General features: G+C 47.6%; 1 protein-coding gene across 2 annotated transcripts in view; it reads right to left on the bottom strand.

The window, feature by feature from the left end:
* Positions 1–14,195: 14,195 nt before the first annotated feature.
* barr (non-SMC condensin I complex subunit H) overlaps positions 14,196–27,631 on the bottom strand; it is a 30,652-nt gene continuing 17,216 nt past the window's right edge. For both annotated transcript variants that reach the window (XM_077665777.1, XM_077665778.1), the window contains exons 11-17: positions 27,058–27,182; positions 25,023–25,252; positions 24,432–24,524; positions 21,274–21,405; positions 20,189–20,275; positions 19,601–19,786; positions 14,196–15,124 (exon numbers count right to left, since the gene is read on the bottom strand). In XM_077665777.1, the coding sequence (XP_077521903.1) occupies positions 15,065–15,124; positions 19,601–19,786; positions 20,189–20,275; positions 21,274–21,405; positions 24,432–24,524; positions 25,023–25,252; positions 27,058–27,182 (913 nt within the window). In that variant the 3' untranslated portion in view covers positions 14,196–15,064. The remainder of the gene's footprint in view (positions 15,125–19,600; positions 19,787–20,188; positions 20,276–21,273; positions 21,406–24,431; positions 24,525–25,022; positions 25,253–27,057; positions 27,183–27,631) is intronic.

The raw sequence follows: 27,631 nt of genomic DNA, 5'->3' as shown, positions 1-27,631 counted from the left end.
AGTATAGCAGAAAATTTTGACAGATACTTTGTGAACATTGGAATGCAACTAGCTGCCCCGACATCTCTGGCTCAGACAATCACAGGTTTTGGTGCAGGTTAAAAACAGTTTCGTGCTTAAAACCACGGACGACTTAGAAATTACCACAATAGTTTTTAGTCTTGCGAATCGAATAGCTCCTGGATGTGATGGCATAAGCGTCAATGTCCGTCAATGTCCTAAAAGACAACAACGATGTTCTGGCACCCATAATGACGGAGTTATTTAATTACGCAATGTAGCAGGGTGAATACCACGATATCTGGCCTATAACGGAGGAGATATGAACAACCCTGACAGCTATCGACCCATATCTATGTAGATACTCTTTGAAAAAAGTAATATATATATATATATATATATATATATATATATATATATATATATATATATATATATATATATATATATATATATATATATATATATATATATATATATATATATATATATATATATATATATATATATATATATATATATATATATATATATATATATATATAGCCGTGTATATATATATACACGGCTAAAACACCTAAATGAAAATAATGTAATTATGCCTGCACAGCTTGGTCTTAAATGTCATAGGTCAACGTAATCCGCGGCAATGGAACTAACACAGACCATCTACTCTTCATTACATAAAGATAACATAACAGCGGCTTTATTTTGGGGCCTTAAGAACGGTTTTGATACAGCCGCATATCCAGTTTTGTTGCGAAACGTACAGCAGTATGGTTCCAAAGGGAGAACTTTAGAGTATTTCACTAGCTAGTCAGAGAAGTCAGCGGTACGATTGCTTAAACAATTACTGTTCATCTTCGCGCCTAATAGTTCTAGCAGAAATCTTTCAAGGTTCCGTTCTAGGGTCAATTTTGTTTGCTCTGTATTTTAATGGGTTACCATAAATTACGTGTCACTCTGAAACTATTATGTATAGCATGTCCATGCGCGCCTGCGTCATGTTGGTCGCTCATGATGTACCAAGTGAACTCGCACTCGTAATCGGCCCGGAGGTTGGCGATATCAGGGAAAAGCTCCTGTGCATGTCGAATCAGCAGCTGCTCGTTCCTGTCCCGGTACCCGTTGGTGGGCTGTATGTGCCCGTTGAAATCCCCCGTCAAGAGTACTTCGTGCTGTGGAGCCCATCGCGCTTTACATCTTCCATGATGCACTGCAGAATTATGTCGTTTCTGTCATATTTCCTGCGTGCAACCGCGAGATATTCGACGGCTACAAGCTCATGGTGACAGGGACGCTAACGATTCTTCCTGCAACCTAAGTGTTTTCGTCGCAAGAGCCCACCATAGCAGCCATGTGAGTTTCTGGGCCAAAGCGCACCATCGCCAACCTCTTTACTGCATACGCCGGTGCGGTTGCAGCCAGACCAGTGTCATCCGGAGTGAATTGGAGGTTCTTCGAATACGTAGATGCATGGGCCTCCACAACACTGTAGACAGTTATGTATTCGTTCTTCAGCGCCGTATACAAAGAAAACCTTACGTTGGCGGCGGTGGTTGCGCGTTTGCTGCGGTGACGGCAACAGCGCCTGCACCTATGCACTACTGAAAGGTCGATTGGGCAGCAGGATGTATTGGCGGATCATTTCCCCTACTGGACTGTACTCGTAGGGGAGAGCTAGCTGCAGGCCCCCCGGGATAATCGGTGTCATTCCACATGATGGGGGTTAGTGCATTGGAATAGAGTCTGGCAGGAACCACTGCTGGAGTTGCTTTGGCATGGGTGTCAGCTCGCTGTTGCCACTGTCTGAGAAGCCACACCGTCTATATAGCGATGTTGACCTCGCAGCTGGCACTGTTTGGGGGGCAGCTTGGGCGATTGCGGTACTTCAGTGCTCCATTGATCGCTGTCGCCGGGACCGCTTACCTAAAAAAGTCTGCAGCATCGACCTTATCTCCTCAGTCATTAAACATACACCATCACGGCTGTATTGTAGCCAGTCGCATGTACGCATCTCAAGGTCTTTTGGCCCAATCGTCAAGTCTATGCTTGTTCTTCCATCACCGTCGCTTTAGCTGTGCATTGGCGGTGATAATTACTGCACAGATCTCTCCGCCGCTGGTAGTGACCTCTGGGACCAAGCACACGAACAGCTCCGTCGGGCGGTCTGCAGTGGCGCTCAGGACTCTTGTGGCAGCTTCGGGATCTCGTCGGAGTGCATCAGCTGGTCCGATATGGGCGACACACTGGCACTTTATTGGCCTGGTTTTCCTCTCGTAGCTGGTGACATAGTCCATCAACTTTTCTGTACTGCCTTTTTTACTGTACAGAAAGCCAACTGCTTTGGGGGCAACAGCCTTCTTCACAGCATCAGCGGTCTTACCGGCGTTTCTGTCGCCGACCAAGATGGGGGATGGTGCCTCCCTGGCCTTATGGGGCAGGGATCTAGGGGCTCTCACACATATGGTGAGAGCTGCTTGTCACCGGGGGTATCTGGTGCTAAACCGTAGTCAGCGCTACAGATGACGTGGTTGTTGCGACGCGCGTCCTTTCTTTCAATCTTTCCTCTCATATCTCTTTCATCTCTCCTACTGCCTGCACGTGGCAGCGATTGTGGCTCAGCTTGAGCCAGTGGGCAGGCCGGTGAACTTTACTTTTCATTTTTCCTTCAGTCGCAACAACAACAGATTAGCTCCTCCTTGTTGACTGTTGGTCTAGGGCTGACCCAGGTGCTGCCGTTGGTGGCTGCTTGTTGAGGAGTGGCCTGCTTCGGGCCACGAGGCTCCTCCTTCTTGCCCCTTCTCCCGTGTGGTCCTGGTTTTCACGTTTTAAAGCGACAACGTTAAGGAGATCGTGTCGCAGAAAATCTGGCGTCGCCGTCGTTAGCTGTGAGCGAAAAATCCACGAAAAATCCCCAGAGAACCAACCTAGAAGGCAGGTGGGCCACCAAAGTCACATAACATTGTGGCATCATCGCAGCCTGTCCACCGGATTGCGAGCAAACTGAGCACTGTGGCAGGTGGTAGATAAATTAATGATTGGTCGCTAGAGGTTGCTCGGAAATAGCAGCCTGGGTCGCACGAGCCCCACCGGTGATAACGCCCGCCATCGCAGGGAAAGTGGCGCATCGCTTAACATCTGCACCACTGTACCAGGAGTGGTAGGACTCCCAGGGATCTTTGAATGTAAATTCGATAATGACGAATTCTGCATATATGGGCATTACCCCATTAGGCTGTCACGTCATACCCTCAAGGCGGAGCTTATTAAGTGTCCCCTCCAATCTTTTTTTTTTACACCCGTACTTGGCCCAATATTCTTGTTGTCTACAGGATACCGTGCACTTGCGGGGCGACTTATATTGGCCAGACTGGACGTTGTGTTAACGCTCGTCTAAATGAGCACCAGAGGTCCCGAGATAATGGGTCATCTTGTAACCTTGCCGTCACTGGAGAGAAGGTGCATGCACCCCTCTGCTTTCTATCACCGTCATCTTAGGTAAACATAATGACAGCCTAACGCGTGAGATATTGGAGGCTTTTCACATCCGCTTGGAATCAGATAGTTGTATTAGTGACCTTTCTGTCGCACTAACTGATAAAGAAATGATGTACTTATCCGGCCAAGATGTGTAGTTTTGCGCTCGTGCGGATTGTCACCGTTGTGGTCATGATGATTAGCTTTTGTGTTCACTTGTTTTCTTTTGTTTTCCCTCTTGTTTGTGTTTGGTGTTCTTGGTATTTAAGATACCTTTGATGTGAATAAAAATCTAGTTGCGAGTCAGCGCTTGTGGTGTCCATTCTTCGTTGTGTCCTGTAGTTTTACTGCGCTGTTCAAATATGAATTCTTGGAGAGTTCCCGTCCACTGCTACCGACTGTTCCCTAGCTGTTCCTTAACCATCGTCTTCCGGTCAATTCTTTGTCAGGGGGCCTTGTAGCTCACCCGAGTTCTCGTTGAGTATCGGCGGCACTTCTTTCTTGCATTCATCGACCATGCGCTATCCATCGTAGACGTTTCTGGAGGTACCAAGGGCTCTAGCATCTCGCTGCAGTCCTGGCCTCCAGTGTACGTGGAGGCTTCGTCTGTGTCGGTGATCTTTGGCTGTGCAACATTAGGTTCTGTTGCCGATGCAGGTGATCCGTGTTGTTTTTCCATTGCCAGGCTTGCACCAACAGGTGGCTGGGTCTTGGAATCAGTGCCGTGGTTTGTCCCAGTGTCAGCTTCTTTGGCCAAAATGTTCTTTCACATTTCTTCTTTTCACAGAACTACGAGGAGGACATGGCAAAGAAGATACCATCAGCAAACCGCAGTGCCAGACTCCACAGGAACCGTTTTTCAATTTATCGGATGAGTTTGATGAATCAGATATTCTGTTTATATTCAACACCACAAGTCAGTTGTGCGAATCTACACTCATCGACCCAAGACATCATAACAACACGTTCAAATCCCGCTTCGAGTGTGTATCTGCCTGTAATCCGAGTAAGTAGCTCTTTAACTGTGCGTTATACACTCCGGGCGCATCATCTGGTTGGCCGCCAGGTTACTGAGTGCCCGCAGTTGAACACTTAAACACTCACTTTCGATGTGGCAGCAGACTGCGTAGTTTTGTGTCATGGCGTCCCTCATAGCCTGAGTCGCTTTGGAACATTAAACCCCCACAGACCCATCTCTATGTGTCACATTGCGTTTTTCTTCAAATGCCGTGACAGCTCTCCTCGTTTGAGCTCCCGTCCATTAGTGGTGCGCGGGCGAAGCCTTCTGCTCTATCTACAGCCTGTCGACATGTATAATGTAGTGTGCAGTTTTCCACGTCACAGCACCTGTGCCTGTGTGTGATTATGTTGCTTCTTGTCCAGCGTGTGTTTTGCAGGTGTGTGAAACAGAGACCTTGGGTGTGTTAATAGAATCTTAGCGCGACCGTACAGCCAGTATAGGGTATAGTGGTTGCTGCCGTTGCCGTCACTGTGTACGACAGGATTTTGCGCACTGTCGTAGCTACTGTAGTTGTCGAATTTACCGCACGACGGTGCTGCAAACTAAGTAATGTGAAAACTCATATGTACCCTGGGTTGCAAAATCGATTACGTGCAATGCATATAGCGCATACACTCGTGTAAGTGATGTTCTTTTTTTCCTAGATTTTGACTATTGATGCGGTCCTCAAATGAAAGCCACACTTTTTAACTCAGTTTTCTTGACTACAGTGCAACCCAGAATTATGCGTACTTCGTTCATGAGGCGACACCGATTTTATGAACAATTAACGCGGACCTGTTAGAGAGTTGGAACGTTGAAAGTCTATATGTTCGACGACATGCTCGAACCTTGCTTAATGAAACGGGCTGGTAGTTCATCCAAGAGGCAGACGTCACGTCACAGCAAATTACTCCCAGTTAGGATCAACGTGGACACATTTGCGTACAACCATCGTTTCGGCAACGATTCAGAAATGCGCCTCTCGCGCGACATTCGCGGCCATCAGTGGGAGGCGGCTGTTAGGTGCTGTAAGGTTCACGCAATTCAGTGTTACCTTCTTTTCATTAAGGGGACTGGTTATTTCGCTGTTGGCAGCTTACCGCGCAACGTACCGAAGAAGAAAATTATGCACTGGTGAACGACATCTTACTCTTTGCCGCTGTTATTTTCTTTTGAAATTTCCGGAAGCAAAGTTAGGGGGTGCGGTCCTTACACGATCGCGGCCCATACACGAGTGTATACTGTAAATTGCAATTCGCATTACTTTGAAACGTGTACTGCAGAGTAAAATTTAGCAGGTAACAAACCGTGAAAAATAAAACTCAAACCGGGCAGGAAAACGAGAACGGGCAAAACATCTTGAAGGGACCGACCACTGACCAAAACGTCATCATCATCATCAGCCTGACTACGCCCACTGAAGGGCAAAGGCCTCTCCCATGTCTCTCCAGTTAACCCTGTCCTTTGCCAGCCGCGCCCACCGTATCCCCGCAAACTTTTTAATCTTATCCGCCCACCTAACTTAATTACTGCCGCCCCCTGCTACGCTTGCCTTCTCTTGGAATCCACCCTATTACCTACCCTTGAGGGACCGTTACCTTAAGGGTTACTCTATGCGGTCATCACGGATGTGCACCCTTTGTTTAGCACACAGGGTTATATCTGCCCTCCATATCCAAGACAAAAAGTAAATCGATTATTCGCATCCTAATTTCACTGGATGCCTCCAGGAAAATTCTTGGTTTATCGTTTCCCACTATCACATTTGCATACATACTAAAAATTGAAACCGCTGAGTATCATACGTATTTAGAGTAGTTATACTCGCAGTTGTAGCTCAGGGGCTATGGCGTTCAGCTGCCGTGCCCAAGGTCGCGCCGTGCCCAGCTACAGCAGCCGCGTTTTGATGGAGGCTGTAGCAAATGGGTCGCAAGCCCCAAGGGTAGCGTTGGCCTGGCGGCCTGTGGCACAGCTGGAAACATCCGAAGGTCCTGGCAAAGGATGAGTCGACTGCCAACAGAACAACTTGTTTATTCTAGCATCGCAAAAGAGCAGCCGGTCAGGGCAACCACGTTACTCGACGGAAGAAATCGAAGCCTCGGCGTCCGTTGCATCCGCGCCGGCTATACCGCGCGTCGTAGGCGAAACGTAACAAGGCCAAATGTAAACGACGCCCGTGCGATGTCAGCGTACCTTAAATGACCCCACATGGTCGAAATAAATCCGGGGCTATCCACTTACTGCATCCCTCATAACCGCGTGGTGCGCAGCGTCGCGAAGCCCCAAATACAAATTAGTTGCACTTGTGCCTTCAGCAGTGCAGCCAAAGACCAAATATGCTACTCTTTTTGAGAGGACCAGGCTCCCTCCCCCTTCCCCCTACCAATTTTCCCTGGTTTTACTTCTGTTTCCAAGTGCAATATTGATGCCTTTTGGTAATTCCATTCAGGCCAGGGCGCCCCATTCTGTGCTCAGAAACCGCGGAGTGCTTGCAATGACTCTGCCACATCCGACGAAGCTGAAGTATCGTACTTCTACAATGTATCATCAAGGAAATGCGAAGAGTACCGAGACTGTGGCGGTTTCTACCAGGACAAAGAAACGGACGTGAATGGCTTCTACGATAATATCAATTGTCGATTCCAGTGCCAGTGAGTACTTCTATAATTAGCTACAACTGCAAAACGATAGCTTTCCAGTCACTACAAAATTATTCTCACCGAAAAGCACATTTATACTGCTCCCATCAGTTCAGGTGATTGCTTCGATTTTTTTTTTTTACGTTCAGCCCTTTTGTTTTTTTTCTTTTGCAGGGGGTTCAGCGAAGCAGACGTATACGGAAGTAACAAATCCGAGCATACTGAATAATAAAACACTGCCGACAAATTACCTGCTGTTCAGATGCCGAGCTGCTTGAGGGAGCAAGTAAACACACTCCCGTAAACTCCTTCTTTACACCTTTTAAGCGTGCATCCCTGCTGCACACTTTTCTATGCAAAGGCGGCGTACCGCACAGCAAATTCCTGCTAATCTATTACGCTACCCTAAGCATTCCTCCGAAATATTGCAGACGTTCGCTCTGGGCCGAAACTAGGAAGTTGGCAGATTGTTCCACCGCCTGCGACGTTTAGACGAAATGCGCAGCGCTGCTCAAGCCGCCAACCTAGTACAGAAACTGATGTCGAAGACGCCACCTACACCCGCCGTGTTGGCTCAGTGGTTAGGGCACTCGGCTACTGATCCGGAGTTCCCGGGTTCGACCCGCCGCGGTGGCTCAGTGGTTAGGGCGCTCGACTACTGATCCGGAGTTCCCGGGTTCGAACCCGACCGCGGCGGTTGCTCTTTTATGGAGGGAAAACGCTAAGGCGCCCGTGTGCTGTGCGATGTCAGTGCACGTTAAAGATCCCCAGGTGGTCGAAATTATTCCGGAGCCCTCCACTACGGCACCTCTTTCTTCCTTTCTTCTTTCACTCCCTCCTTTATTCCTTCCCTTACGGCGCGGTTCAGGTGTCCAAAGATATATGAGACAGATACTGCGCCATTTCCTTTCATCCAAAACCAATTATTATTATTATTATTATTATTATTATTACACCACCTACAACTAATAGCAAAGTACATAGAGGGCTTCGTTGTCTCTTGACCTCTGCGATGTGGCCACTGGAAAAAGCCCGGTTCCGAAGCGAAGTTTTTGCAAATGGTATAATTGAAGAGCGCTGCCGAGCCGCGGTATTATTCAAATACATTAGGAAATCACCTTGAAGTGCGCTCCATTTCGCGTTCAATTCCAATGATGTTCATCTTCAAGATAAAGTCACTATTAAGCGGGCAAGGTTTGAGCAGCGTTCCGCAAAACGAGGCATCTGCAAACTTGAAAATTTTATTTGTTTTCCAAACCGACTGCGTTCGAATAAACCATCGAAAGCGAGGAAGAGAGGAAAAACGCTGAAGTAAGAAGGAGCACAGACAATCCAACAAAAGAAAGCATGCAAAAGTCGAGAAAACATACAAATCGAAGGAGAGGGGTGAACACAAAGGTTCAAAGCAGGTCAGATGTCCCATTTGCAATAAGTGCAGCTTGTGCGGACAGTTTTTGGAAGGTTCGCAACAGTCCGAAGCACAAGACATATAAGAACAGGGAACTGTGATATTATGCCTTGTTTCAGGACAAGAAAAACGTGGACCGAAAAACGAGAAAAAAGAATAACAGGCAACTCAGGGACAATATACATAATGCGGTAGCATCAAGCGGTGTTGACGCATACAGGCAACTCAGGGACAATATACATAATGCGGTAGCATCAAGCGGTGTTGACGCATACAGGCAACTCAGGGACAATATACATAATGCGGTAGCATCAAGCGGTGTTGACGCCTATTCCGGAAGTAACATCTCTTCCGGTTCAGTGAGGTTATTTCAGGTCTGGTGACGTCACGTCACACTCGTCACACGTCGCCTGGTGATGTCGAAAGTGACAATCCGCGGTGACTCAGTAGTCATATGGTTCTCGGCTGCTGAGCCGAAAGACGCGGGTCCGATCCCGATAAGCAATCCGAAGTGGTCAGAATTATCTGGAGCCCTCAACTAAGGCATCCCTCATAGTTAGAGTCTCTATGGGACGTTAAACCCCATAAATCAACCAACCTTACAGCACACGGCGCCACTTTTTTTTTCTCCGACGGTGCTTCCAAAGCTGCCACATGAAAAAAAAATCAGAAAACGCTATTCACGCCCACAAAATCCTGTGGGATACATGATAAAATTTTGCGGCTAGAAAAAATTCCAGTGTGGGAACATAAGCACTTGATGCAGTTGTCTTTATCTGAAAAGAGGAGGAGGAGGTAAACTTCATTAAAGAAGAGGTCTTAGGCGCGGGTTGGGGTGACGTTCCCCTCCCCGCGGTGGGCTCCTCTTCTAGGGCGGACGCCAGGTGGCCGACCGACGATGCCGTTCGGCGACCTCTTCGGCCCGCTCCGTGACTCGGAGTTGAACCTCCGGGTCCGAGCTGAGCAGCACGGCCTCAATTACTTAGAAGATGTTATTTCTCTAGTTAGGTGGTTGCCACTTTTACTGGCATTTTATAAAGTATGGTTAACACCCACGGGGCCTGGAATGAGTATTCCAAGGTGACCGTTGACAACTACCTGCATGTTCTATTGACGTTCATGCAAATTAAACAAAGGTTATATATCGGCCCGGTAAACATTGCCACAGTTAAACAAAAAGGCTCATCCCCCCCACTCCCAAACTTCCTATCCCCGAACATGAACCTGGAGCACTCTCCACCTCCTGCATACCTCTGCCTCATTTGTGAGGCCACCTGAATAATGGGACACATGAAGACACACAGAACACATACAGCAATTTGTTGTGTTTTCTTACATCCCATTGTTCCAGCTAGCCCCACAGGAACCACACCAACTAGTCCGGAAGAATGCCATTATGCAGTACTTCTGTTCTTTTTTTTCTCCATGTGATGAACATAAAAAAGGGTCGAGTCAACATTGTGCATTCAAGGAAAGGGCTGAGTCGGGCTGGTTTATTCATGTTGCACGGTACGCCGAAACAGGGCTGACGGACGTTGACAGAGCACATGCGTGTCTTCTCTTCCGTCCCGTCCACCAGCGCTGTTTCGTCGTACCGTTATTGTGGATGCCTGTATCCCTCTTCAATATTATACAGATTTTATACCATTTCAATTGCAGTGACTATGGAGCTGATATGAGCAGAACTCCAGCATATTTTTTCGTATTTATTCAGAAGGAAACTTTTTATTTTCACGGCCTTGAAAGTGTTAAAAAGTTACCAACCATGCTATTTCTTGCATTAATACCCATTCTCTGTGAGACGTAAAGAAACATTAAATAATCCCATGTGGTCTGCATTAGTCCGTGGAGACCTCCACTATGGCGTCCCTCATAGCCCGTTTGTTGCTTTGGGGCGTTAAAACCAACAGTTTATATTTTTTACATTGTCTTAGTGCGGGACAACATAACGCACACATGCCATAGTTTTGTTTTAATGACACAGCGTTAAGGCTGGTTCACATGCATGCAAGCGGCTGAGCAAATTGAGAGACTGAGCGGCGTGTCTCAGCGAAAATTTCCGACCTGTTGGAACCTCGCCGTCCTTGCCGCTAGAGCCACCACAACGACTCAGAACTGGCTTTTCCGGCGCGTCGGTTGGATTAGCTAGTGTTTTCGCTTGCATGTGAAACAGGCTTTAAGGGTCCCGTTCAGCGGGAACGCCAGCGTGTTGAGAAAATCAAGTAGGTCGCGTGACCTTACGATGTCATCACAACCTGCCCACCGTGGCAGTTAAAGGGACTATGTAATGAATTAAAAGTCGCATGTAAATGTTTTCAATGCTTAGAAACGATGCTAATGAGCATTTACACTAAGTATGAGTCTTCGGAACTCAGCCGGCAATTTATTATGAATTTTTGAAAACCGTGTTTCTTTAAAATTCGCGGGCCGAATGGTGTGCTCGTAGTGACCGGCTTTGAAACTAAAATCGTGAAAAAAAACGTCACTATACCCATGACGTCAGCAGGACACCACACGCTGTCATTCGAGGGAGCCACGGCAGCCACGACGTCACGGGCACACTTCCGGTAGCCGTGAATCGTCTGCTCGGGCCGCCGCGCTAGCCCCTCGGGCAAGCGCGAGCCAGGGCATTGCCTCCGCGCATATGGTTTCAATTTACCTCTGCCGCCTCTTTTTGTCGGGAGTTCCGGCACCACCCGCAGTGTCTTATTCGTCCGAAACAACAGACAAGCAAAAGAATCCGAAGCGCACCGCAATCCAGAAAGGCGAACAGAGACCGCGGAGATGCTGCCAATGCTGCTGCTGGGTGCGACAACTGTCGTTACCAGCGGATGACGTGTCATAGGCGGGGCCCAGTTCCGGGCTTTTCTTAATTTTTTTCTGGTGCCCGGCATGTACGAGTTGAGGGGGAAAGGAAGAGAGTAACTTTTAATCTATATCTTGGTTGTTATTGATGCTAGCTCAAAAATTCTTGCACTGAGGTGACGAGTGATCGAATGCCAATCTCTCGTCTGCTTTATGTAATCTCAATTTATTGCATAGTCCCTTTAACGACTGCTTGTGAGGGGTTGCTCGGGAAGTGCAACGCAACTCTCGCAAGCCCCACCGGCGGCCACCTGCTGGAGCAGTGGCACACTGTTAAACCGCTGCACCACTGCGCCAGGAGCGGTACGAGGACTCCCCACAATCTATGAATGAAAAGCAGAGGATGACCAATTTTTTATATAGGGGCATGTAAGCAGAACCTAGGCAATGGAGATGTGTTGCTTGCCCAGGGAGGGATCTCTAATGCTATCACATTGCACTCTTAAAGGGACTGCGAAACACCGCTTGAACGAATGCCGGTTACACTTCAGGCGGATTCATTATGTCACATAGATGCTGACTCAAAAAGAATTACGAGAATCGATGCATACGAACGGGAGTTATTCAATGAAGAAATGTCAAAAACAAGCAAACAAAATGCTGCCCTCAACTCGATTTTCGTGCAGCTTCCCATTTCACTCTCCCAATGACGACACTTAGTGCAACCAATCAAAACAGCCTATCTGAGCACGTGGTGGAAGTTTGCACTCCATGGTTGTCTGTTCTCTGTAACTCGTTCATGCGAAGGCTGGCAGCGCCGTTTGCATGGTTACAACCATGTGAACAACCATGTGAACGCCCAGCTGACCCAGCGATGTTTCATCATGTCGACGGCGCAGAAGAGAACACTGATCAGCGACGTTCCGTTACTTATGGATCCGAACTCGAGCGCGAGATACTGTGACGGTGTGACAGCCTGCGCAAGATATCAGACACATTTAGCATAGCACGCACCGCTACTGCTTACCGCCAACAATCTCCCGTCGCTCCTAGCCCGCTGGTTTGGTCACGGCGAGCAAGGAGCGCGCGCTGTTGACGGGAACGTGGCGCCATCTGCCGCCGCCCCCCGGTGATCCCCTTAAGCTGACGATGCGCACTCCCTGCTAATTGTGAAACGAACGCATCCTTCCTTGGGACCGAAACGAACGCTTACAGAGTTCAATGGCTCGATCGGATGGATTCCGCAAAGCCGCTCTCAGATACTTAGAAAGTAGCCATAAGTGTGAGTGCTAGGTTGTAGGATTTTTACAGAGTCGCAAAATCCTTCGATGAAAAAAGTAGCCAGAGCCTCTGGTGGTATATTTTTGTTTTACTTGCTTTACAGTGTTTTTATTTAGGGCAAACAAGTTAGTTTTGTTAATGTAATATAAAACACAAAAACTTGACAAAACGTACCTCTAGTTATTAACACAATTTTCAGTATACTTACTCTGTTCAATCAAGCTCCCACTAAGTGATGTCATATCCGCTGCTAAAAACCGCCACTGTAAGGTGACACCGTCAGCGCCCCGAATTTGCTCTTGCAAGCTAATTAAAATGTTAAAAACTGCAGTACACGCAGTACGGCCGATGCTAATAGCATCACCAACTCATTCTATGCAACCAACAGGCAAAACAATTCACTGAAAATGTGTTTCGGGGCCCCTTTAAGGATAGGTTACGGGTTATGCGAGTGAAAAAAAGGTGTCGCTGTGTGTGAAGCAGAGAACTCCACACCACTGAAGGAACCCATTAAAGCTATCGCATCATAGCCTTAAAACTGAACTTAATTGGCTGAACAATTTTTGCTGCCATTCAGGAGGAAGAATATGACATATATTAAATGTTTATTGTTTAATGGAAAGCAGCTGGCCATCTGTGCCATGCAATTCAGGCCATTTAACACCTTGTAGCATTACACATTGATGTAGTCTTGGTCAAACGTCGTATGGCCACAATGTTCAGCTGCAGCGAAATTAATGTTCCTAGAATGCTCAGTGTAGCGGATAATTAAAAACATGTCGAGCAGGAAGCTTCTCTACCGCAAGAAACCTTCTGCTAGCATTTCAAGGTCATACGGTCTTTATTAGTGCTGTAATGGCTGTTATGCGGATGAACCAAAACGCCTTTACACTTAAGACTTGACCAAAACTGTACCTCAGCCCAAACACCCATTAATTTTAACACCAGAGCGTTAAGGAGCTCGCGAGGCGAAAAAACCGACGTCGTCAACGTCGCCACAGTCGAAGGCTGGTGTGGCTCTGTTGCGTTGTTAGCAGCTCCGGAGGCTTTGCGCAGCTTGGGAGAACGGAGCTCTTCAGTTCTCGCGAAGGCCACCAGGAACGTTGAGCATGTCACATTCGCTCGTCCTTCAGGAATTGGAGTTGAAAGTTTACACTGCGCATGGGAGAGACTAGGTGCATTGTGGAGTGATCCAGTCATGTGGGTGGTCTAAAGAGCAGGCACTAGAGCATTTCACTCTTATGGCAGAGCTTAAGCTGCTGCCAAGTGCAGCCTTTTCATAATTATTTTTTCCTCATAACTTTGTGCACCTCTGTCCTGCTCTTCTATACCCAATTCCCTTCCCCACACAGCGTAGCATGTCAGCTAATTTTTCTTGCCAGCTAAAATTTGCTTTTCAATAAAGGGTTTATCCCCTCTCTCTCAGCTTGTGCTGTGGAGTATTTTTTTACTGGTAGAACTGACCATTCAATAATGCATTCATAATGGACAGTGTTGCCATGTTATATGTGGAGCAAGTTGCATGGTATTACCAAGGTTTTTTGATTACCACCAATGAAACTGCTAAACTACAATCAAATGAATACCAACACCTTTTATTAAGAACAAAAGGTGAAGCACAAGATGCTATTACATCTCCAATGCCAAACATATCTGTCACAGGACAAAAAAAATTCAAAATATGACATCTACAATGCCATTACATTCTGTACAAAGCCAACACAACAACTGGCGTATGAGGATGAGGAATGAAATTTAAACTTAGATGGACAAAAGGTATTCAAAATTCTTTCCTCCCTACTACAGACCTTTCCAATAAGGGCTCCCAGGGCATCACCATTATGCTCACTCACGTACGTGAAGCCAGCATAATGGAAGAAGCAGCAGAACCAGTTTACAACAGCCCAGAGAGGAATGTTTTGTCATCTCCCTCACCCTACAGAAAGGTCTATACCAAAAAGGTGTCATGTATAAAGTCAACCACCGAAGTAAGAAAAACAAACAGCATAAAACAGTGCTCCGGTATGTTGCACAGGTCTGGCAGGTGAAAGCAAAACTGCCAGTAAACATCAGTCTTATAAATGGCCATTTCCTTTCATGTTCCAAATGTCTGCCATGTGGTGCTGTCCAGTGCAATCAAGAACATGAGCCAAAATGCTGTTCTCTTCTCTACCAAACGCAAGTCTCGTATATAAGGTAGTCCAGTTAAATTACCAACAAAAGAGGCAGTCCAAAACACTGTTCTCCGGTACATCGAGTTGCCTCATATGGGACAGTCAGTGAAGTCAAAAACAAAATGCACTGTACAAAAAGAGAAAAGAATAACTGTACAAATGTTTTCTTTAACAAACACAGATATAAACTGAAACACATCAGATGTTTTTCCCTCCTGCACCAAACACGCTTGGCACTTGAGGTCATGAGGCGAAAGGCAGTCGCAAGGCGCTTTCACTTCGGCAAGACGATTTCCAAATCCGAAAAATCTTCAATGGAGTTCACGAAAAATTCCTGTAAAAGAAAACGCTCCATCAAACAACCAAACAGCATAAAATCAATTGTTCGGTCCGTATGGATGGCAGAAAAAAACAATCACTCCATAAAACGACCATGCACTCTGTGCCAAGACCTTTGAAAAAATTGACCGGATAATTGATTAAGTACCATAGCTTGCCAGCAATAGCATAAGCAAAACAACATTGCATATAAAAGAATGTGGATGCGGAGTGTGGGGCTCTACGGCCCCTTTTTAGCCATTTAAGCTGCGCGCGCTCCCTTCCAATCATCTAGGAGTGCGTGCGCGCAGCTCAGATGTGGATGACCGAACTGTTTCTCGCGAGAGGTGTGTGATCGCTGCGGTGGCGACTTGATAAGGGCAGCGAAATCAGCACGCGGATGATTCCTGTAGGAGTGCTGCCAGGGCGTGATCACGCATTCAGCGGCCAGCACAAGCCATTGGATGTACACAGACAGCTGGGCAGCAAACTACCAGGATGAAGAGAGATGATGGCGTCTGCAAAGATGGAATAACTGTTTGGGACGAGTGACTGCTACATGAACAGCCAGGTTTCATGTACTGATTCGAGCTCTTACCGTTGCCGCTTCGTGCCATTCAAGTCTCGCTATTATTTTTTTTGCTTGCCCGCTCTACTCAATGTATTTTTGCTCTGCTGCACTCCGGTGTTAGCGCCCGCTTTCTTGTAGGCTTAGCATTGCGCTGTCGAGAGTCTCGACCACATGCCTGGCTCCGCCACTATGTTCTGTGATGCGCCCCTTTGGAAGCGCTGATTTCATCCGGAACAAGCTGGTATCTTTTATGCCGACTGTGGGTGAGTCACTCGTTGGGAGAGACCACGGCTCGATTACCCCATTCCCTGGAAGGAGAGGCTTTGAAATGGCAGACCATTAACCTTAGTGCAGGTTTTTGCAGTCAGCGAACTCTGCAAAGGTAAGCACTGGAAACAGAAGTAGCAGATTCTTTCCATACCTTTTTGCTGGTTAAGAAGCTTGCACTGACTAAAGTTTTCGATATGGGGACCAAAGCTAGCAGCACAACTACATGAGGCTACAAAGCAATGCTTGCATACATAGGTTAAAATACATGCACAAGCTGCTCCTTTAAAACGTGCCCCTATGAATTGGTGACCGGTTATGATGTTTTTCTCTCATGTTTATAGGCAAGGCATGAGCACAAGAAAAATTTCAGTGTACTTTCTTAAAAACAAATGCTTTGAGACAAATGCTTTGCTTGGAGTGACAATAGGAGCACCATCTGTCAGCAACGCTATGTAATGGCAGCTGGAATGATTTCTTACATTTTACAATATAGTACAGTGTCAAGGTTTCTTCGAAGTGTTATAAGCTGACTACCATACAGCACAAAGTCCCAAGTATAGTTTGAGGCACCAGCAGCAATGCAAAAAGACTCATCAAAAGCTGCACCGAGGCTTATCTGCTTCCACACCATTATAATAAGACGTATTCAGATGAGCAATGAAATCCCTCCCTAAGCACAGGTAACCCCCTGGCACTGTCCCTATCTTCCCAGACGGCTTTGTCCTACCAGGACCCTGCACATCTGCGGCTGCAGCCTGCACTGCCCCATCGCTCCTCGTGAGCAGACAGGCCAGACTCCGATTTGTGGCCTCGTCCACAACTGCCAAACTGGCCGCCATTCATTTGGCTGCTGACATCTTGAGCGAGCGCCCTGGGGTCAAGGGGGCAGTTATCTATGCTGACTCCAGGGCAGCTCTCCAGCTCCTCCAGAGGCCCTTCAAGGGTACACCATCGGCCGCGGGCTGTCTTGGCGGCTTGACGCCATTTGCACCAGGGGTACCCGCATCCGGCTGACGTGGGTGCTGGCCCAAGTTGGAGCCCAGGGCAACGAGGATGCCGACTCCCTGGCCAAAGCGGCACACTCCCTTAAAACTCCTCTCCAGGGACTTCTGCCCCTTGGACCTGGCCAGGAGCATAGTGGATCATCACCTCCTTCTTGACCACCCAGATCCCAGGGTGGCTAATGGACATCCACCACACCCACTTCCATCTGTTGGCCTGGATTGCAAAGAGCACAGCCCCCTCCTGAGACTCGGGGTAGGCTGCACCAACACCGGCTCCCGCCTCTTTTGCCTTGGCCTCTCCGCCTCCCCCGGGTGCACACTCTGCAATGACCCAGCGGAGACAGCCCAGCATCCCCTATGTGAGTGCCCTGCCTTTGTGCCCACAAGGACAAACATGGAGGCGGGTTATCGCTCCTTGGGCCTCCCCTGCTGTTCAGCAGACCACCTTCTCTTTCCCGGCGGCCACCACCCTGCCAAGGCTCTGGCCGCCTTTAGGCCTGAGGGGGCAGCACATGCGAACTGGCATGACCATTGCGGCTGCACGCCTACCCTCTCCTTTCAATCTTCTTCCCCTCCCCCACCTCCTTCTATGACACGCAGGCAGTGGGGCGTGGAGGCCAGCCCTCCAGTAGACCAGCCAGTGTCTTCCCACTTTCCATTCTTCCCACATCCACAGAAGAAGAGAACCACACCTTTGAAAGGCCACACAGTGCCGCAGCTTCCTGTTTTTGTCCAGTGGCGGAGACATGGACTGTTTGCTCAGCCAGCACGAATGGCCCGCTTCCTTGCGGTTTTCTTTCTTTTTAGGCATGGCCTGAGCAGCATATTTTTTTCCAGTCTGGCTAATTCACAGCCTATATTCTTTGGGGTGCCGCCAGGCAGCGGCATCTACCATATCCCTCCACACTAGATTACCGCTTGTGAATACCGCTTTAAGGGCAAATACACGTCAAAATGTCTAGGAGTTGCACGACTGGCAGAAAGGTGCAGCTGAAAATGTGCATCCACCAAACCTTCAGCGTGCCAGATACGACGCGTGTAGTGCAAGCAGCAGGTACAGAGGTGCCACACTCGTGCCCACTAGCATCCTGCGCTGCAAGTATGCGCAGACCAGTTTCGGCACGCACGCACGCTTTGGAAATGTCCGTCGGAGCTTTGGTGATAGTCATCGCCGGGTGTATAGGTAACGTCGAGCATGTTAGATACCCCGCATTTCTTGAAATAACAACCAGCAAGCTCCTCGGGAATGCTGGCCCAAGCGCCCGCGATCCGAATGCACAGCGTGGTTGGAGAGGTCCGTGTCCAGCGGCAGTAACTGCAGGCTCTCCCTACCTCATACAGACAATGTGGCAGCGCTTGACACGGTGTTGATGCTTTCAGCAGCTACAATTACTTTCTTTTTAAAAGCAGCCAAGTGCTGCTTTCACAGTCCAGATGTCATGCAAGGTGCAATCGTCCTGGTCGTCACTATGTCAGGTCAGCGCAATGAAGTGGCGTCGAATTCGAAGCTACCGACCTACACTACTGCTGTAGTGTCACCTCTCGCTGGAAGCATGATGATGGCGCTCAATAATAGACTTTTAGCAGAGCAAGTTTGTGCACCTGCTCCTCTCGGTGCCGCTCCCAGGTGAGCCAAGCGGAGCGCGAAGTGACGCAACGAGCGGGCCTCGCAAAACTTGCTGGCCTTGTGCGGATTTTGATCGAAAATGTTTGGATCTGCGTATAATATGAGGTGGAAATTTGACATGCTAAAATTCGGAAAAAACTATTATATGCAGGTTTTTACGGTAACTGCCAATGTCAGCCACCTTCCATGATGCAGCATGACGCCCCCTTAAGGCTCCTAAAGCTGCAACATAGTCACTCCTGACAGCACACAAAGCACTCCCATAGCATTACGAGGAAGCATAATGATCGATAAGAGGTACAGCCTTTGTCAGAAGCTTAGAGCCACGAGGGTTTCCTTCTAAGCCATGCAGTGGGGCGACTATCATCTGTGGGATTCCTACCCATTGAAAGGGGCAGGACCATAAATCTTCTTACCTTCAGGAGATCTCAAAGGCTCAGGATGCATTTCGAGCCACTCAGTGTGGCTCGGAAGCAAACTTCTTTGGCCCTAAACTTTTGACAAAGTGTGTACCAACTCTGGTTACACAGTAAAGCCTCGTTAATTTGGCCCCCATTAAACCAGGAATCCGGATAATTTGAACTGCCGGCTCCGTACCGGCCAACGGACATGCAAGTCTATGGCGTCAGACGTTCGCTAATTCGGATGGTACAGGTCCCGCACCAGTTAATTTGAACGGGCTCCCAAAGGGAGGCCGTATGCAGGTATGACCAGCACAGCAGGAGACTGTTGAAATAGCCCTATTCAAGACCCAACTTCCATGCTGCCGAGTCGTTCCACACCTCCGAGTGCGTGCGATGGCAAACGTGACCGAAGAATGGACAGTCCCGCCTTTGAGAACAGTCCATACGGTTTCGCTTTTCAGAGCTTCGGCACCATCCGACAGAGATGCCGGCTTGATCAGCCAGCCAGCCAGCAAACCTAACCCAGTTGAGCACCGCATCCGACGTTGGCTGACATGTTGCTTGCGTTTTAATGTCAACCCATAGATAAAATAACCAGCAGTGGTCGCACGCTCACCTTTTCCACAGCCAGGTGAAGCAGTGCCACAAAGGCCACTGGGATGTTGAGGCTCTCGCGGTTGATGCGATTCAGCCGTGGCCGCACACGTCTGTACACCTGTCCAAAGGTTAGTGGGCCGTTGCTGGTTGCCCCTTCTTTCTCCTGCTGCTCCTCGCTCACACTGCCTCCACTCGGGATGTTCTCCTAGGAACAAGCCAGCATTCACAGCAGCAGTGACACAGTGCAAAATCCTACTTAATGACATTCAAAGAAATGAACTGTACTCGTTAACTGTGAATAACAGCGCAGAGAAAAAGGACAGAGGAAGCAGACAGGACTGGCACTGACTAACGACTGCGATTTATTAGAAACACAAAAATACATTTTTCATCACCAGTAGCACATGTACAACACCAAACGACAAACCGATACCTCAAGTGTGAACTAAAATGTGAATGACTGAACTAACATGCGCTCCGGGTCGTGAAAAAAAAAAAGTATATTTGTGTCTTTCTAATAAACCGCAGTTGCTAGTTAAGAGGCTACTGTGCTATAGCTGCTTAGCCACTGGCGCAAAACCAACCGAAAAGGGGGAAGACAGCCCACCTTGTTGTCACCACTCATTGTCTCCCACATTGCCTGCTTCATGTCCTTCATGTCGAACCTCTTGAATGAAAACTGGAACTTGGGAATCTGAAATGATGACAGCGATGCAATGTGTGCAGCTATGCTTAGCATCTGCCTCGCCAGCCTCCTCGTACAGTTGCTTGGAAGCTACCAGGCATCTGAACATGGTGGGGTAAGCGTATTTAACTCAGACATGTGAGCGCAAATTTAATTTCTAGTTTCGAAGCAAATACAAACAAAAGTTGTTAGTAAATGGTGTTCGATTTGCAACCACTCTCAATATAAAAAAGGCAGCGTAAAGTTTAAGAACACAAAACTTTTTCATAAAACGTCATGAAAAGAAAATCCATAGGCAATCATATGATGAGAGGCAACAAATCTTCATTAGCAGTATTGGTAGTAGATTTCACTTTTGTGCTGATCGCCTTCCCATTGAATAATGCAACAGCAGCTTAGTGGTTAGGACACTCAGCTATAGAGACTGAGTAAAAGAATTTGAACCAGACCGTGGCGGGCGCGTTTCAATGGAAGTGAAACGCAAGCCGCCTTACACCAGTGGCTGCGGTTCGCAAGACCGGAGCCAGAGCCATCAGCAAAACAGTCATAGGCAGCCATCTGCACATTAATTCTGACTCTGCTGGAAGCGTTACCTACGCTACTGAAATTGACTTCGGCAGCATTTTTGGTGAAGCCTAACGAGATACAGGCATATGTGGATGCGCAAGAAAAAAAAAAAAGAGTGGCTGAATTACTCGGAATAAATCTGTTGAAGCGGAGCCTCGCTCCGAAAATTGTTCATTGTGGGGTAAATAATTGCATTGCCTAATATGGTTCACTGAGAAGAAATCAGAACTAATTTGCTGTTGAGAAAATTTTACTGTAGCTGCGCTCGTAGCGGGGTTTGACTGTACTCCTTAGCTTCAAGTCCACTCCAACTTGAAGGATTCCATCAAACACATTAGATCAAATCCACACAGCTGCTGAACACAATGCCCAGTGTAGTCAGGCTACCTGTACATGCCTTAGAGAAAACATGCTGTAAAAAAGAAAAAAAAAAAACTAACCTTTACAGGACCAGCGGCAGGAACATCATCAACGGACTTGGGTTCAGGCTCAGGAAGGGGCAAGGGATCTACTACATTAAGCAGCCCAGGGTCAGCCCCTTGGTCCATAGACATGTTTGAATCCTCATTAACCTAGCAGAAAAAGCGCGCCAAGAAAATAAATCACAAACAAGCCACAAACATGCAACAGTAGAAAGACCCCAAAGTAGATTACTGACCAATGCCTGGGATGGGAAATTATAGGTTTAAGACAGGCAGAAAGCAGAGTGGGTCAGGGAATAAACGCGGGTTAATAACATCCTAGTTGAAATCAAGGCGAAGATATAGGCATGGGCATGGGCAGGGCATGTAATGCGAAGGCAACACAATTGATGGTGTCTTAGGGTAACTCAATCGATTCCAACGGAAAGCAAACATAGCGGGGGCAACAGAGTCAGGAAAGAGGACGAGATTAGGAAACTTGCGGGGATAAGGTCGCCACAGCTGGCACAAGACAGGGAGATGCCTTTGCTCAGCAGTGAATGTAGATGGGATGGGAGGAAGACGATGTCTGGATGCTTATGACACCGCAAATAAAAAGGAGGAGACTTGCAGACACTAATGGCACACCTTTTCCAGCTTCCATGTTTTGACCAAGTGGTACCTGACTTAGACGTACAGTAATCCCTCGTTATAACGAAATCGCTTTACTCGAAATATTGTTTTATTCGAAATTTCTTCCCGTCCCGACCCAAACACATGCATTTTAAGCCGCATTACTCGAAGCACACGAAGAGCTTGACCCGCTAGAGCGAAGTGGCGAAGTGAGGCATCACACTTTTGCATGTGCAGTGTGAAATTAATACCGCCGACGAATTAGTCTCATACAGACATAGGCCACAAAAGTACTAAACACACGACCGATGACCTGCCTAGTAACGGGTACCAAGTGAGTGGAGAGTGCCCCCAGCTGTTTACAGCGGAGCGAATGGAAGCTGTCAGATTTCATGGTGCAGCGCGCTTGAACCATTAATCTTGGTTGCAATCCCGGTCACTGATGTCCCTCGTGATAGAACACACAAGACAAAGTTTTCCTCACACTTTGCGATGCCAGAAAACCGCGATCTCTTGAATGCCGAAAAGTGGCCAAAAGACCGTGGCCAGACTTGCGTCATACCATTCTATGGGGTGCGCTTGATGAGTAAAGTTTTACCGCTCTAAGGAGCGCTTCTCGCGCTGAAACATGGCAAAAAACACAAAATAAGTGTCCCTCCGATTATGGGCCCATTCACACTTGAGAGTCGCAGAGGTCGTGCGACTGTTTTGGTCGAAAACTGACAGTCGAAAACTGACAGTCACAAACGGTCGCATTGGTCGAAAAGCGACTGTTGTAGGCCAGTCACCATCTGCTCGATTTTCCAGCACTCCGACTGAGAGTCTCAAACCGCTGAAGTAATCAGCGAGAGAGCCGAGCATTCGGCAATGACGCCGACCATGGATACGCCAGGCAACGAACTGAGCTGCTCCCTGGCTGCCGTAATCGTCTCTAAGCCTAACAGTTTCATATCGGCCAAAGCAGCTGGGTCTCTTGAAAGCACATGAACGTCATTCCCGAGAGTTTTCGCTTCAAACAAGAAGGCGTCTTGCATGTGTGAACAACGGTGTTGTCGAGCTGCTGCCTGGTCGCATGCCCTTTGCCATGTTCGACGCGAGGAGCTACATTAACGAATCGGGAAGAAAACTTTAAGGAAGCCAGTCTAGAAATTTGCTCGCCACTCGACATAACCGGCCTGCATCACAATAATACACCACTCCTAGCTTCGTTGCATTTTTGACTGTGCAAATGGACAGATAACTCGCCGAAGACAAGAAAAATCCAAGCATTGCCAGCGGTGAGTCAGGCTGTCAACATGACACCATGATATCTCCTCGGCAATTTTCTCGAGCCGGCCATGCTCAATTCGCCCCATCTGACTAGACAAACCGTCCATGCTCAATTCGCCCCATCTGACTAGACAAACCGTCTAAATGCGTGGTAGGGTCATTGAATTTTGTTCCTAAACATTTGTCAACGGCGCGGACGCGGCGCTGCACAAACACCGACACTTGACATATGGAATTAGCAAAATGTCGTCGCGCTAATGGTGCGTCGAGAAACTTTTTGCAAACTTCACGGCTGCACACCTCGGGAAAAAAATTGCCCAGTAATCATGCAAAGCCACTACTGCAATACCGTTCAGTTTTCACGATCGCGCTGCGTACCCACAATGAGCGGCTAATCGGTTTTTGAGCACAACAAACACAACCTCAGACTCTAGCGACGGCATTTACGGCACTTTCCAGCACGATACTCTTGCAGTCTTCCGAGACCCCCCCTATAAAAGCGGCCACTGCCTTCGCGATTTGAAATACCCCGGAGGTCGCTGACCTCATGCAACGCTTGGTCAGGTTAAAGCAGGGGTTGCACGTGCCCAGTGAGAACTTGAAACAGCCAAAGCTCACTGCCTTTTATTGAACCTGAATAAAGTTTTGTTTCAATGAATACATTGTATATAAAGCTTTGTTTCAATGAATACATTGTATTTTGACTTCCTCGCAGTTGCGGCGCAATTAAAGCTCGACTGCTTTAGCTTTTCTTGGGTGGTCGCTTATATCGAGTTACCGCTTATAACGAATTTTTCCGCTGTCCCGCTGACTTCGCTATAACGAAGGATTACTGTACATTATTAAACAATAATAAAGTACTCCTGTTTCTTGCAAATATGGACCTGGCACATCTGGGTGAGCAATTCACACTTCAGTTTGTTTTGCTTCAATAATTTGTAGTATTCTGCATTTCTACACAAATGAGTAGTAAACAAAGCTCCCTTAAATAAGTGTGCTAGGCACAACAATGAACAACTAATCAGATTCCTCGCATAACAGAGCCATTAGAAAATTACCGAAACAGTTGCTCAATAATTTACAGTCATGCGATTTTGTGAAGATTACAGATTTTTGCAGCATGGAAAGCAGGGCAATATTTTAACATTAACTTCAGCTGTAAGAAGAGCACTATTAGCATATGTGCAGTAAATTGGACAGACATTGGTCATTATATTGACTCATGAACAATAGTCTCTTCGAATTGAAAACACAGGCCATGCTTGCCAAATAAAGCTGAATAAGCAGATACATACATCTGGGCAGAAGCCACCACCCATGTCATCATCAGCATTGTCACCGTGCTCAGAATCGGTGTCTGTTGGCTGTGTGGACACAAACCTGGGAACCTGAAAACAGCAACAAGAGGTGTAATCGTACACTACTAAAAAAAGGTCAACTGTTAAGATGCGCAAATTCAGTCCCTCAGCCTTATAGCAACTCCTGACCTGTATCAATAGGTTACCACATTCTGATGAAAAACTGGATACACTCACTGAAAGTGGCACTTTTATAAGACTGAAAAGGTAAAAAAATTAAATACATGTATCGCTGCCTCTGGCCGTTCTCATTAGCAAACTGCAATGATGTCAAAATTTTTTTTATGCAGATCCCTGAGGCTAGCCTACGACACCATTCACTTCGTTAACTGTAATCATGGAGTCCTCTTCAGTCAGGACGTTACAAGCCTGAAAGTGGCAAGAAGAAAAAGGTTTAAATTTTTTAATCCAACTTCCCAGCAATAAATGAGTCTTTTTTACTGCCAAGCAAACATCAACATGTACACAAAGAGCCAAAGAGATTTTTACTGACAACAAAAAACCGGGACGGAGTTGAACAACACTTACGTTGCGATCGCTGAGCAGAACCAGGGTGCGCATGTTGACGTCCTCCCCGTTCCTCTTGTACGGAATCAGGACTTTGCTTTTCTTCCACGAGGCAAGCGTCGACTTTTCCAGCACGGGTGCCTTTTTCGCGGGCACGAAATCGCTGGGGTCGGGCTCGAGCTTCTCAAAATCCAACAGAGGGACAACTTTCTCGAGCCGCTTGCGACCTTTCTCGGGGCCGGTCGCCTTTCCTGCACGAACAAAACGAGATGGGCCTGAGCTAGCCGGTTCAGTGGCACTGACACACGTAAGAATGAAAACTTGTTACAGTAATAACTCTGCAACCAGCTTTGTCTAATTTACGGGGCTCTTTCCAAAGCTCTCACCTATGCTGTCTGTCAGAGGCACAAACATGTTTACAATCTCTTCAGTCAGGAATTAGTAGTATCCAGTCTACTAGTATCCGGTATTGTTGCAATAGCTACATTACGGTAGCATTTCGAGCCGTCGGCACGGCGGCGCCGCCACAATGTCACGTCGTTGGTCACGTGGTGCGGAGCAGCTGCCAGCGGCACGGCGCCGTGGCTGATCACGTGGTTCGTCACATGACCAAGTTTCACTCTGCCAGCTGTAGCTATCGCGTCACTCCAGGTTTAACCAAAGCTAAACCACCGCCAATTTTTTTCAATATTAGAGATTCGTGCAAAAAAACGCACCTGGACTGCAAAAAAAAAAAAATTCCACCCATCCCGACAAATAATTACGCGGTTATGTCTGCTCCTTATTTATAGGTCAAAGCAGTGTAGTCATGACTACACTGCTTTTAGGATTTCAATTATACACCTCTTGTGATTCATTTCTGTAAGGAGAAGTCGTTATGTAAACAATTCAACTTACAATGGGCCTTTTAAAGTGCTGGTTCAAGCAAGCGAACAAAAATGTAAACCTTCCAGAGCAACACAGGTACTTACAAGTGACATCCATCTTAAAAGGAGTTTCCGGTGTTCACTCACTTGTTTGGTTTCTGGTTTGGTTTATGGGGGTTTACCAAAAGACACTCAGGCTATGAGAGACGCTGTAGTGAAAGGCTTCGAAAAATTCGACCAGCTGGGGTTCTTTAATGTGCACTGACATTGCACAGTACATGGGCCTCTGGAACTTCGCCTCCATCGCAATGTGACCGCCACGGCCGGGATCGAACCCGCGCCTCTCGGGTCAGCACCCAAGCGCCATAACCACTGAGCCACTGCGGCAGCCCTTCACTCACATGTATGGCATTAGATGATTCTACATGGCTTGTCACAAAGGCCTTGAAATACTAGACTCACTCTGGCCGGGGCATTTTATGTATGTATTCGTATCATCCCGAAATTCACATCAGCCAAAATCGTATAATCGAGATTATAATGTATGTGTACACCGTGGCCGAAAGGAAAATGGCTGCCCTGCTTGCCATATTTCCCACGCATACTTCAGGGAAATAGGCACCCGGAACTAACCAATGTTAGTGGGCAAGAAAATATTTTTGCCACTAGTGGTGTCACAGGGAGAAAGGCAACAGTCTGGTTCTCCTCCTCACTCGTTTCCCTTGCTGCCCCTGTAATGCTGAAAGCCCACCTTACAATATGAATGGATGAGCAACCGTATGTGGCAGTTTGGGATGCACGGCATCTGTGTGCGGACCCGGAGGTGGCTGCCACGCCATATTTGGCGGAAATAAATGTTCCTCCTCCTCCATGCATGAGGCATGTCCATCTTACACCGCTACCTCACACCCTTACTGAGAGTTACTAAACGGTCCAACTGGCAGCAGCATCGTATACTGCCCCAATCACCACTGTAATTCGCACTACACAGAGGGTACACAGCCAAAGATTTTTTTCTTTCTTTTTGCCCTTTGTAACTCGTAACTGCGCTAAAGCAGCCTTTTTTTTATTACAATGCAGTGAGATATCGACACAGGCTAGCTACAGTTTGCCCTCACTGCCCCAATAAACGATACTGGCCCTGCAGTAGGGCACACCACAACACGAACAGAGAGAGGGGAAAGCCTAACCTTTCCCTGTGAGGCGCATTCGCCATTGTTCTGGTCCGTGCGGCACTGACGGCAGCTTGTCCGTGAAATACGAGTAGTCCTGGGGCACCGGAGCAAGATACTTTGTTATCTCCGCCAAGTTGTCCCTGCAGGAGAAGATGAAAACAATTTAAAAAAGGAAGTACTAACCACAGCCAACAATGAAACAAAACAAAATGAACATATTTATCTTCACAGGCATCTTTAAATAAAGGTGTCATGGGTGACAAACCATCAGCACTGTTACGTTTCGCCTACGACGCGCGGTATAGCCGGCGCGGATGCAACGGACGCCGGGGCTTCGTTCAAAGTGGCGGTCATTTTGGGCCCGTTCAGTGCTGCCGTAACGCCTCCCGCCAAGCGCGTCCAGGCAGGTTTCAATGCCACGTGTCGTCGTGTGTGCGTGTGTGTGTGTGTGCATGTTGGTGCCCACGCTTGTCAAAGCGCGGCAGCCGGGGGGAGGAGCTCCCCAACTGGGAGGCGAGGAGGTCTGACCGGCGCCGGCCCGGCGGACGCGTCACTTCACGTCTCAACATGTCCGTGCGTCGCCGTCTAT

The sequence above is a fragment of the Amblyomma americanum genome, chromosome 5 (assembly GCF_052857255.1).
Source record: "Amblyomma americanum isolate KBUSLIRL-KWMA chromosome 5, ASM5285725v1, whole genome shotgun sequence".
Taxonomy (NCBI): Eukaryota; Metazoa; Arthropoda; class Arachnida; order Ixodida; family Ixodidae; genus Amblyomma; species Amblyomma americanum.
This window is presented reverse-complemented; position numbering and strand designations above follow the sequence as displayed.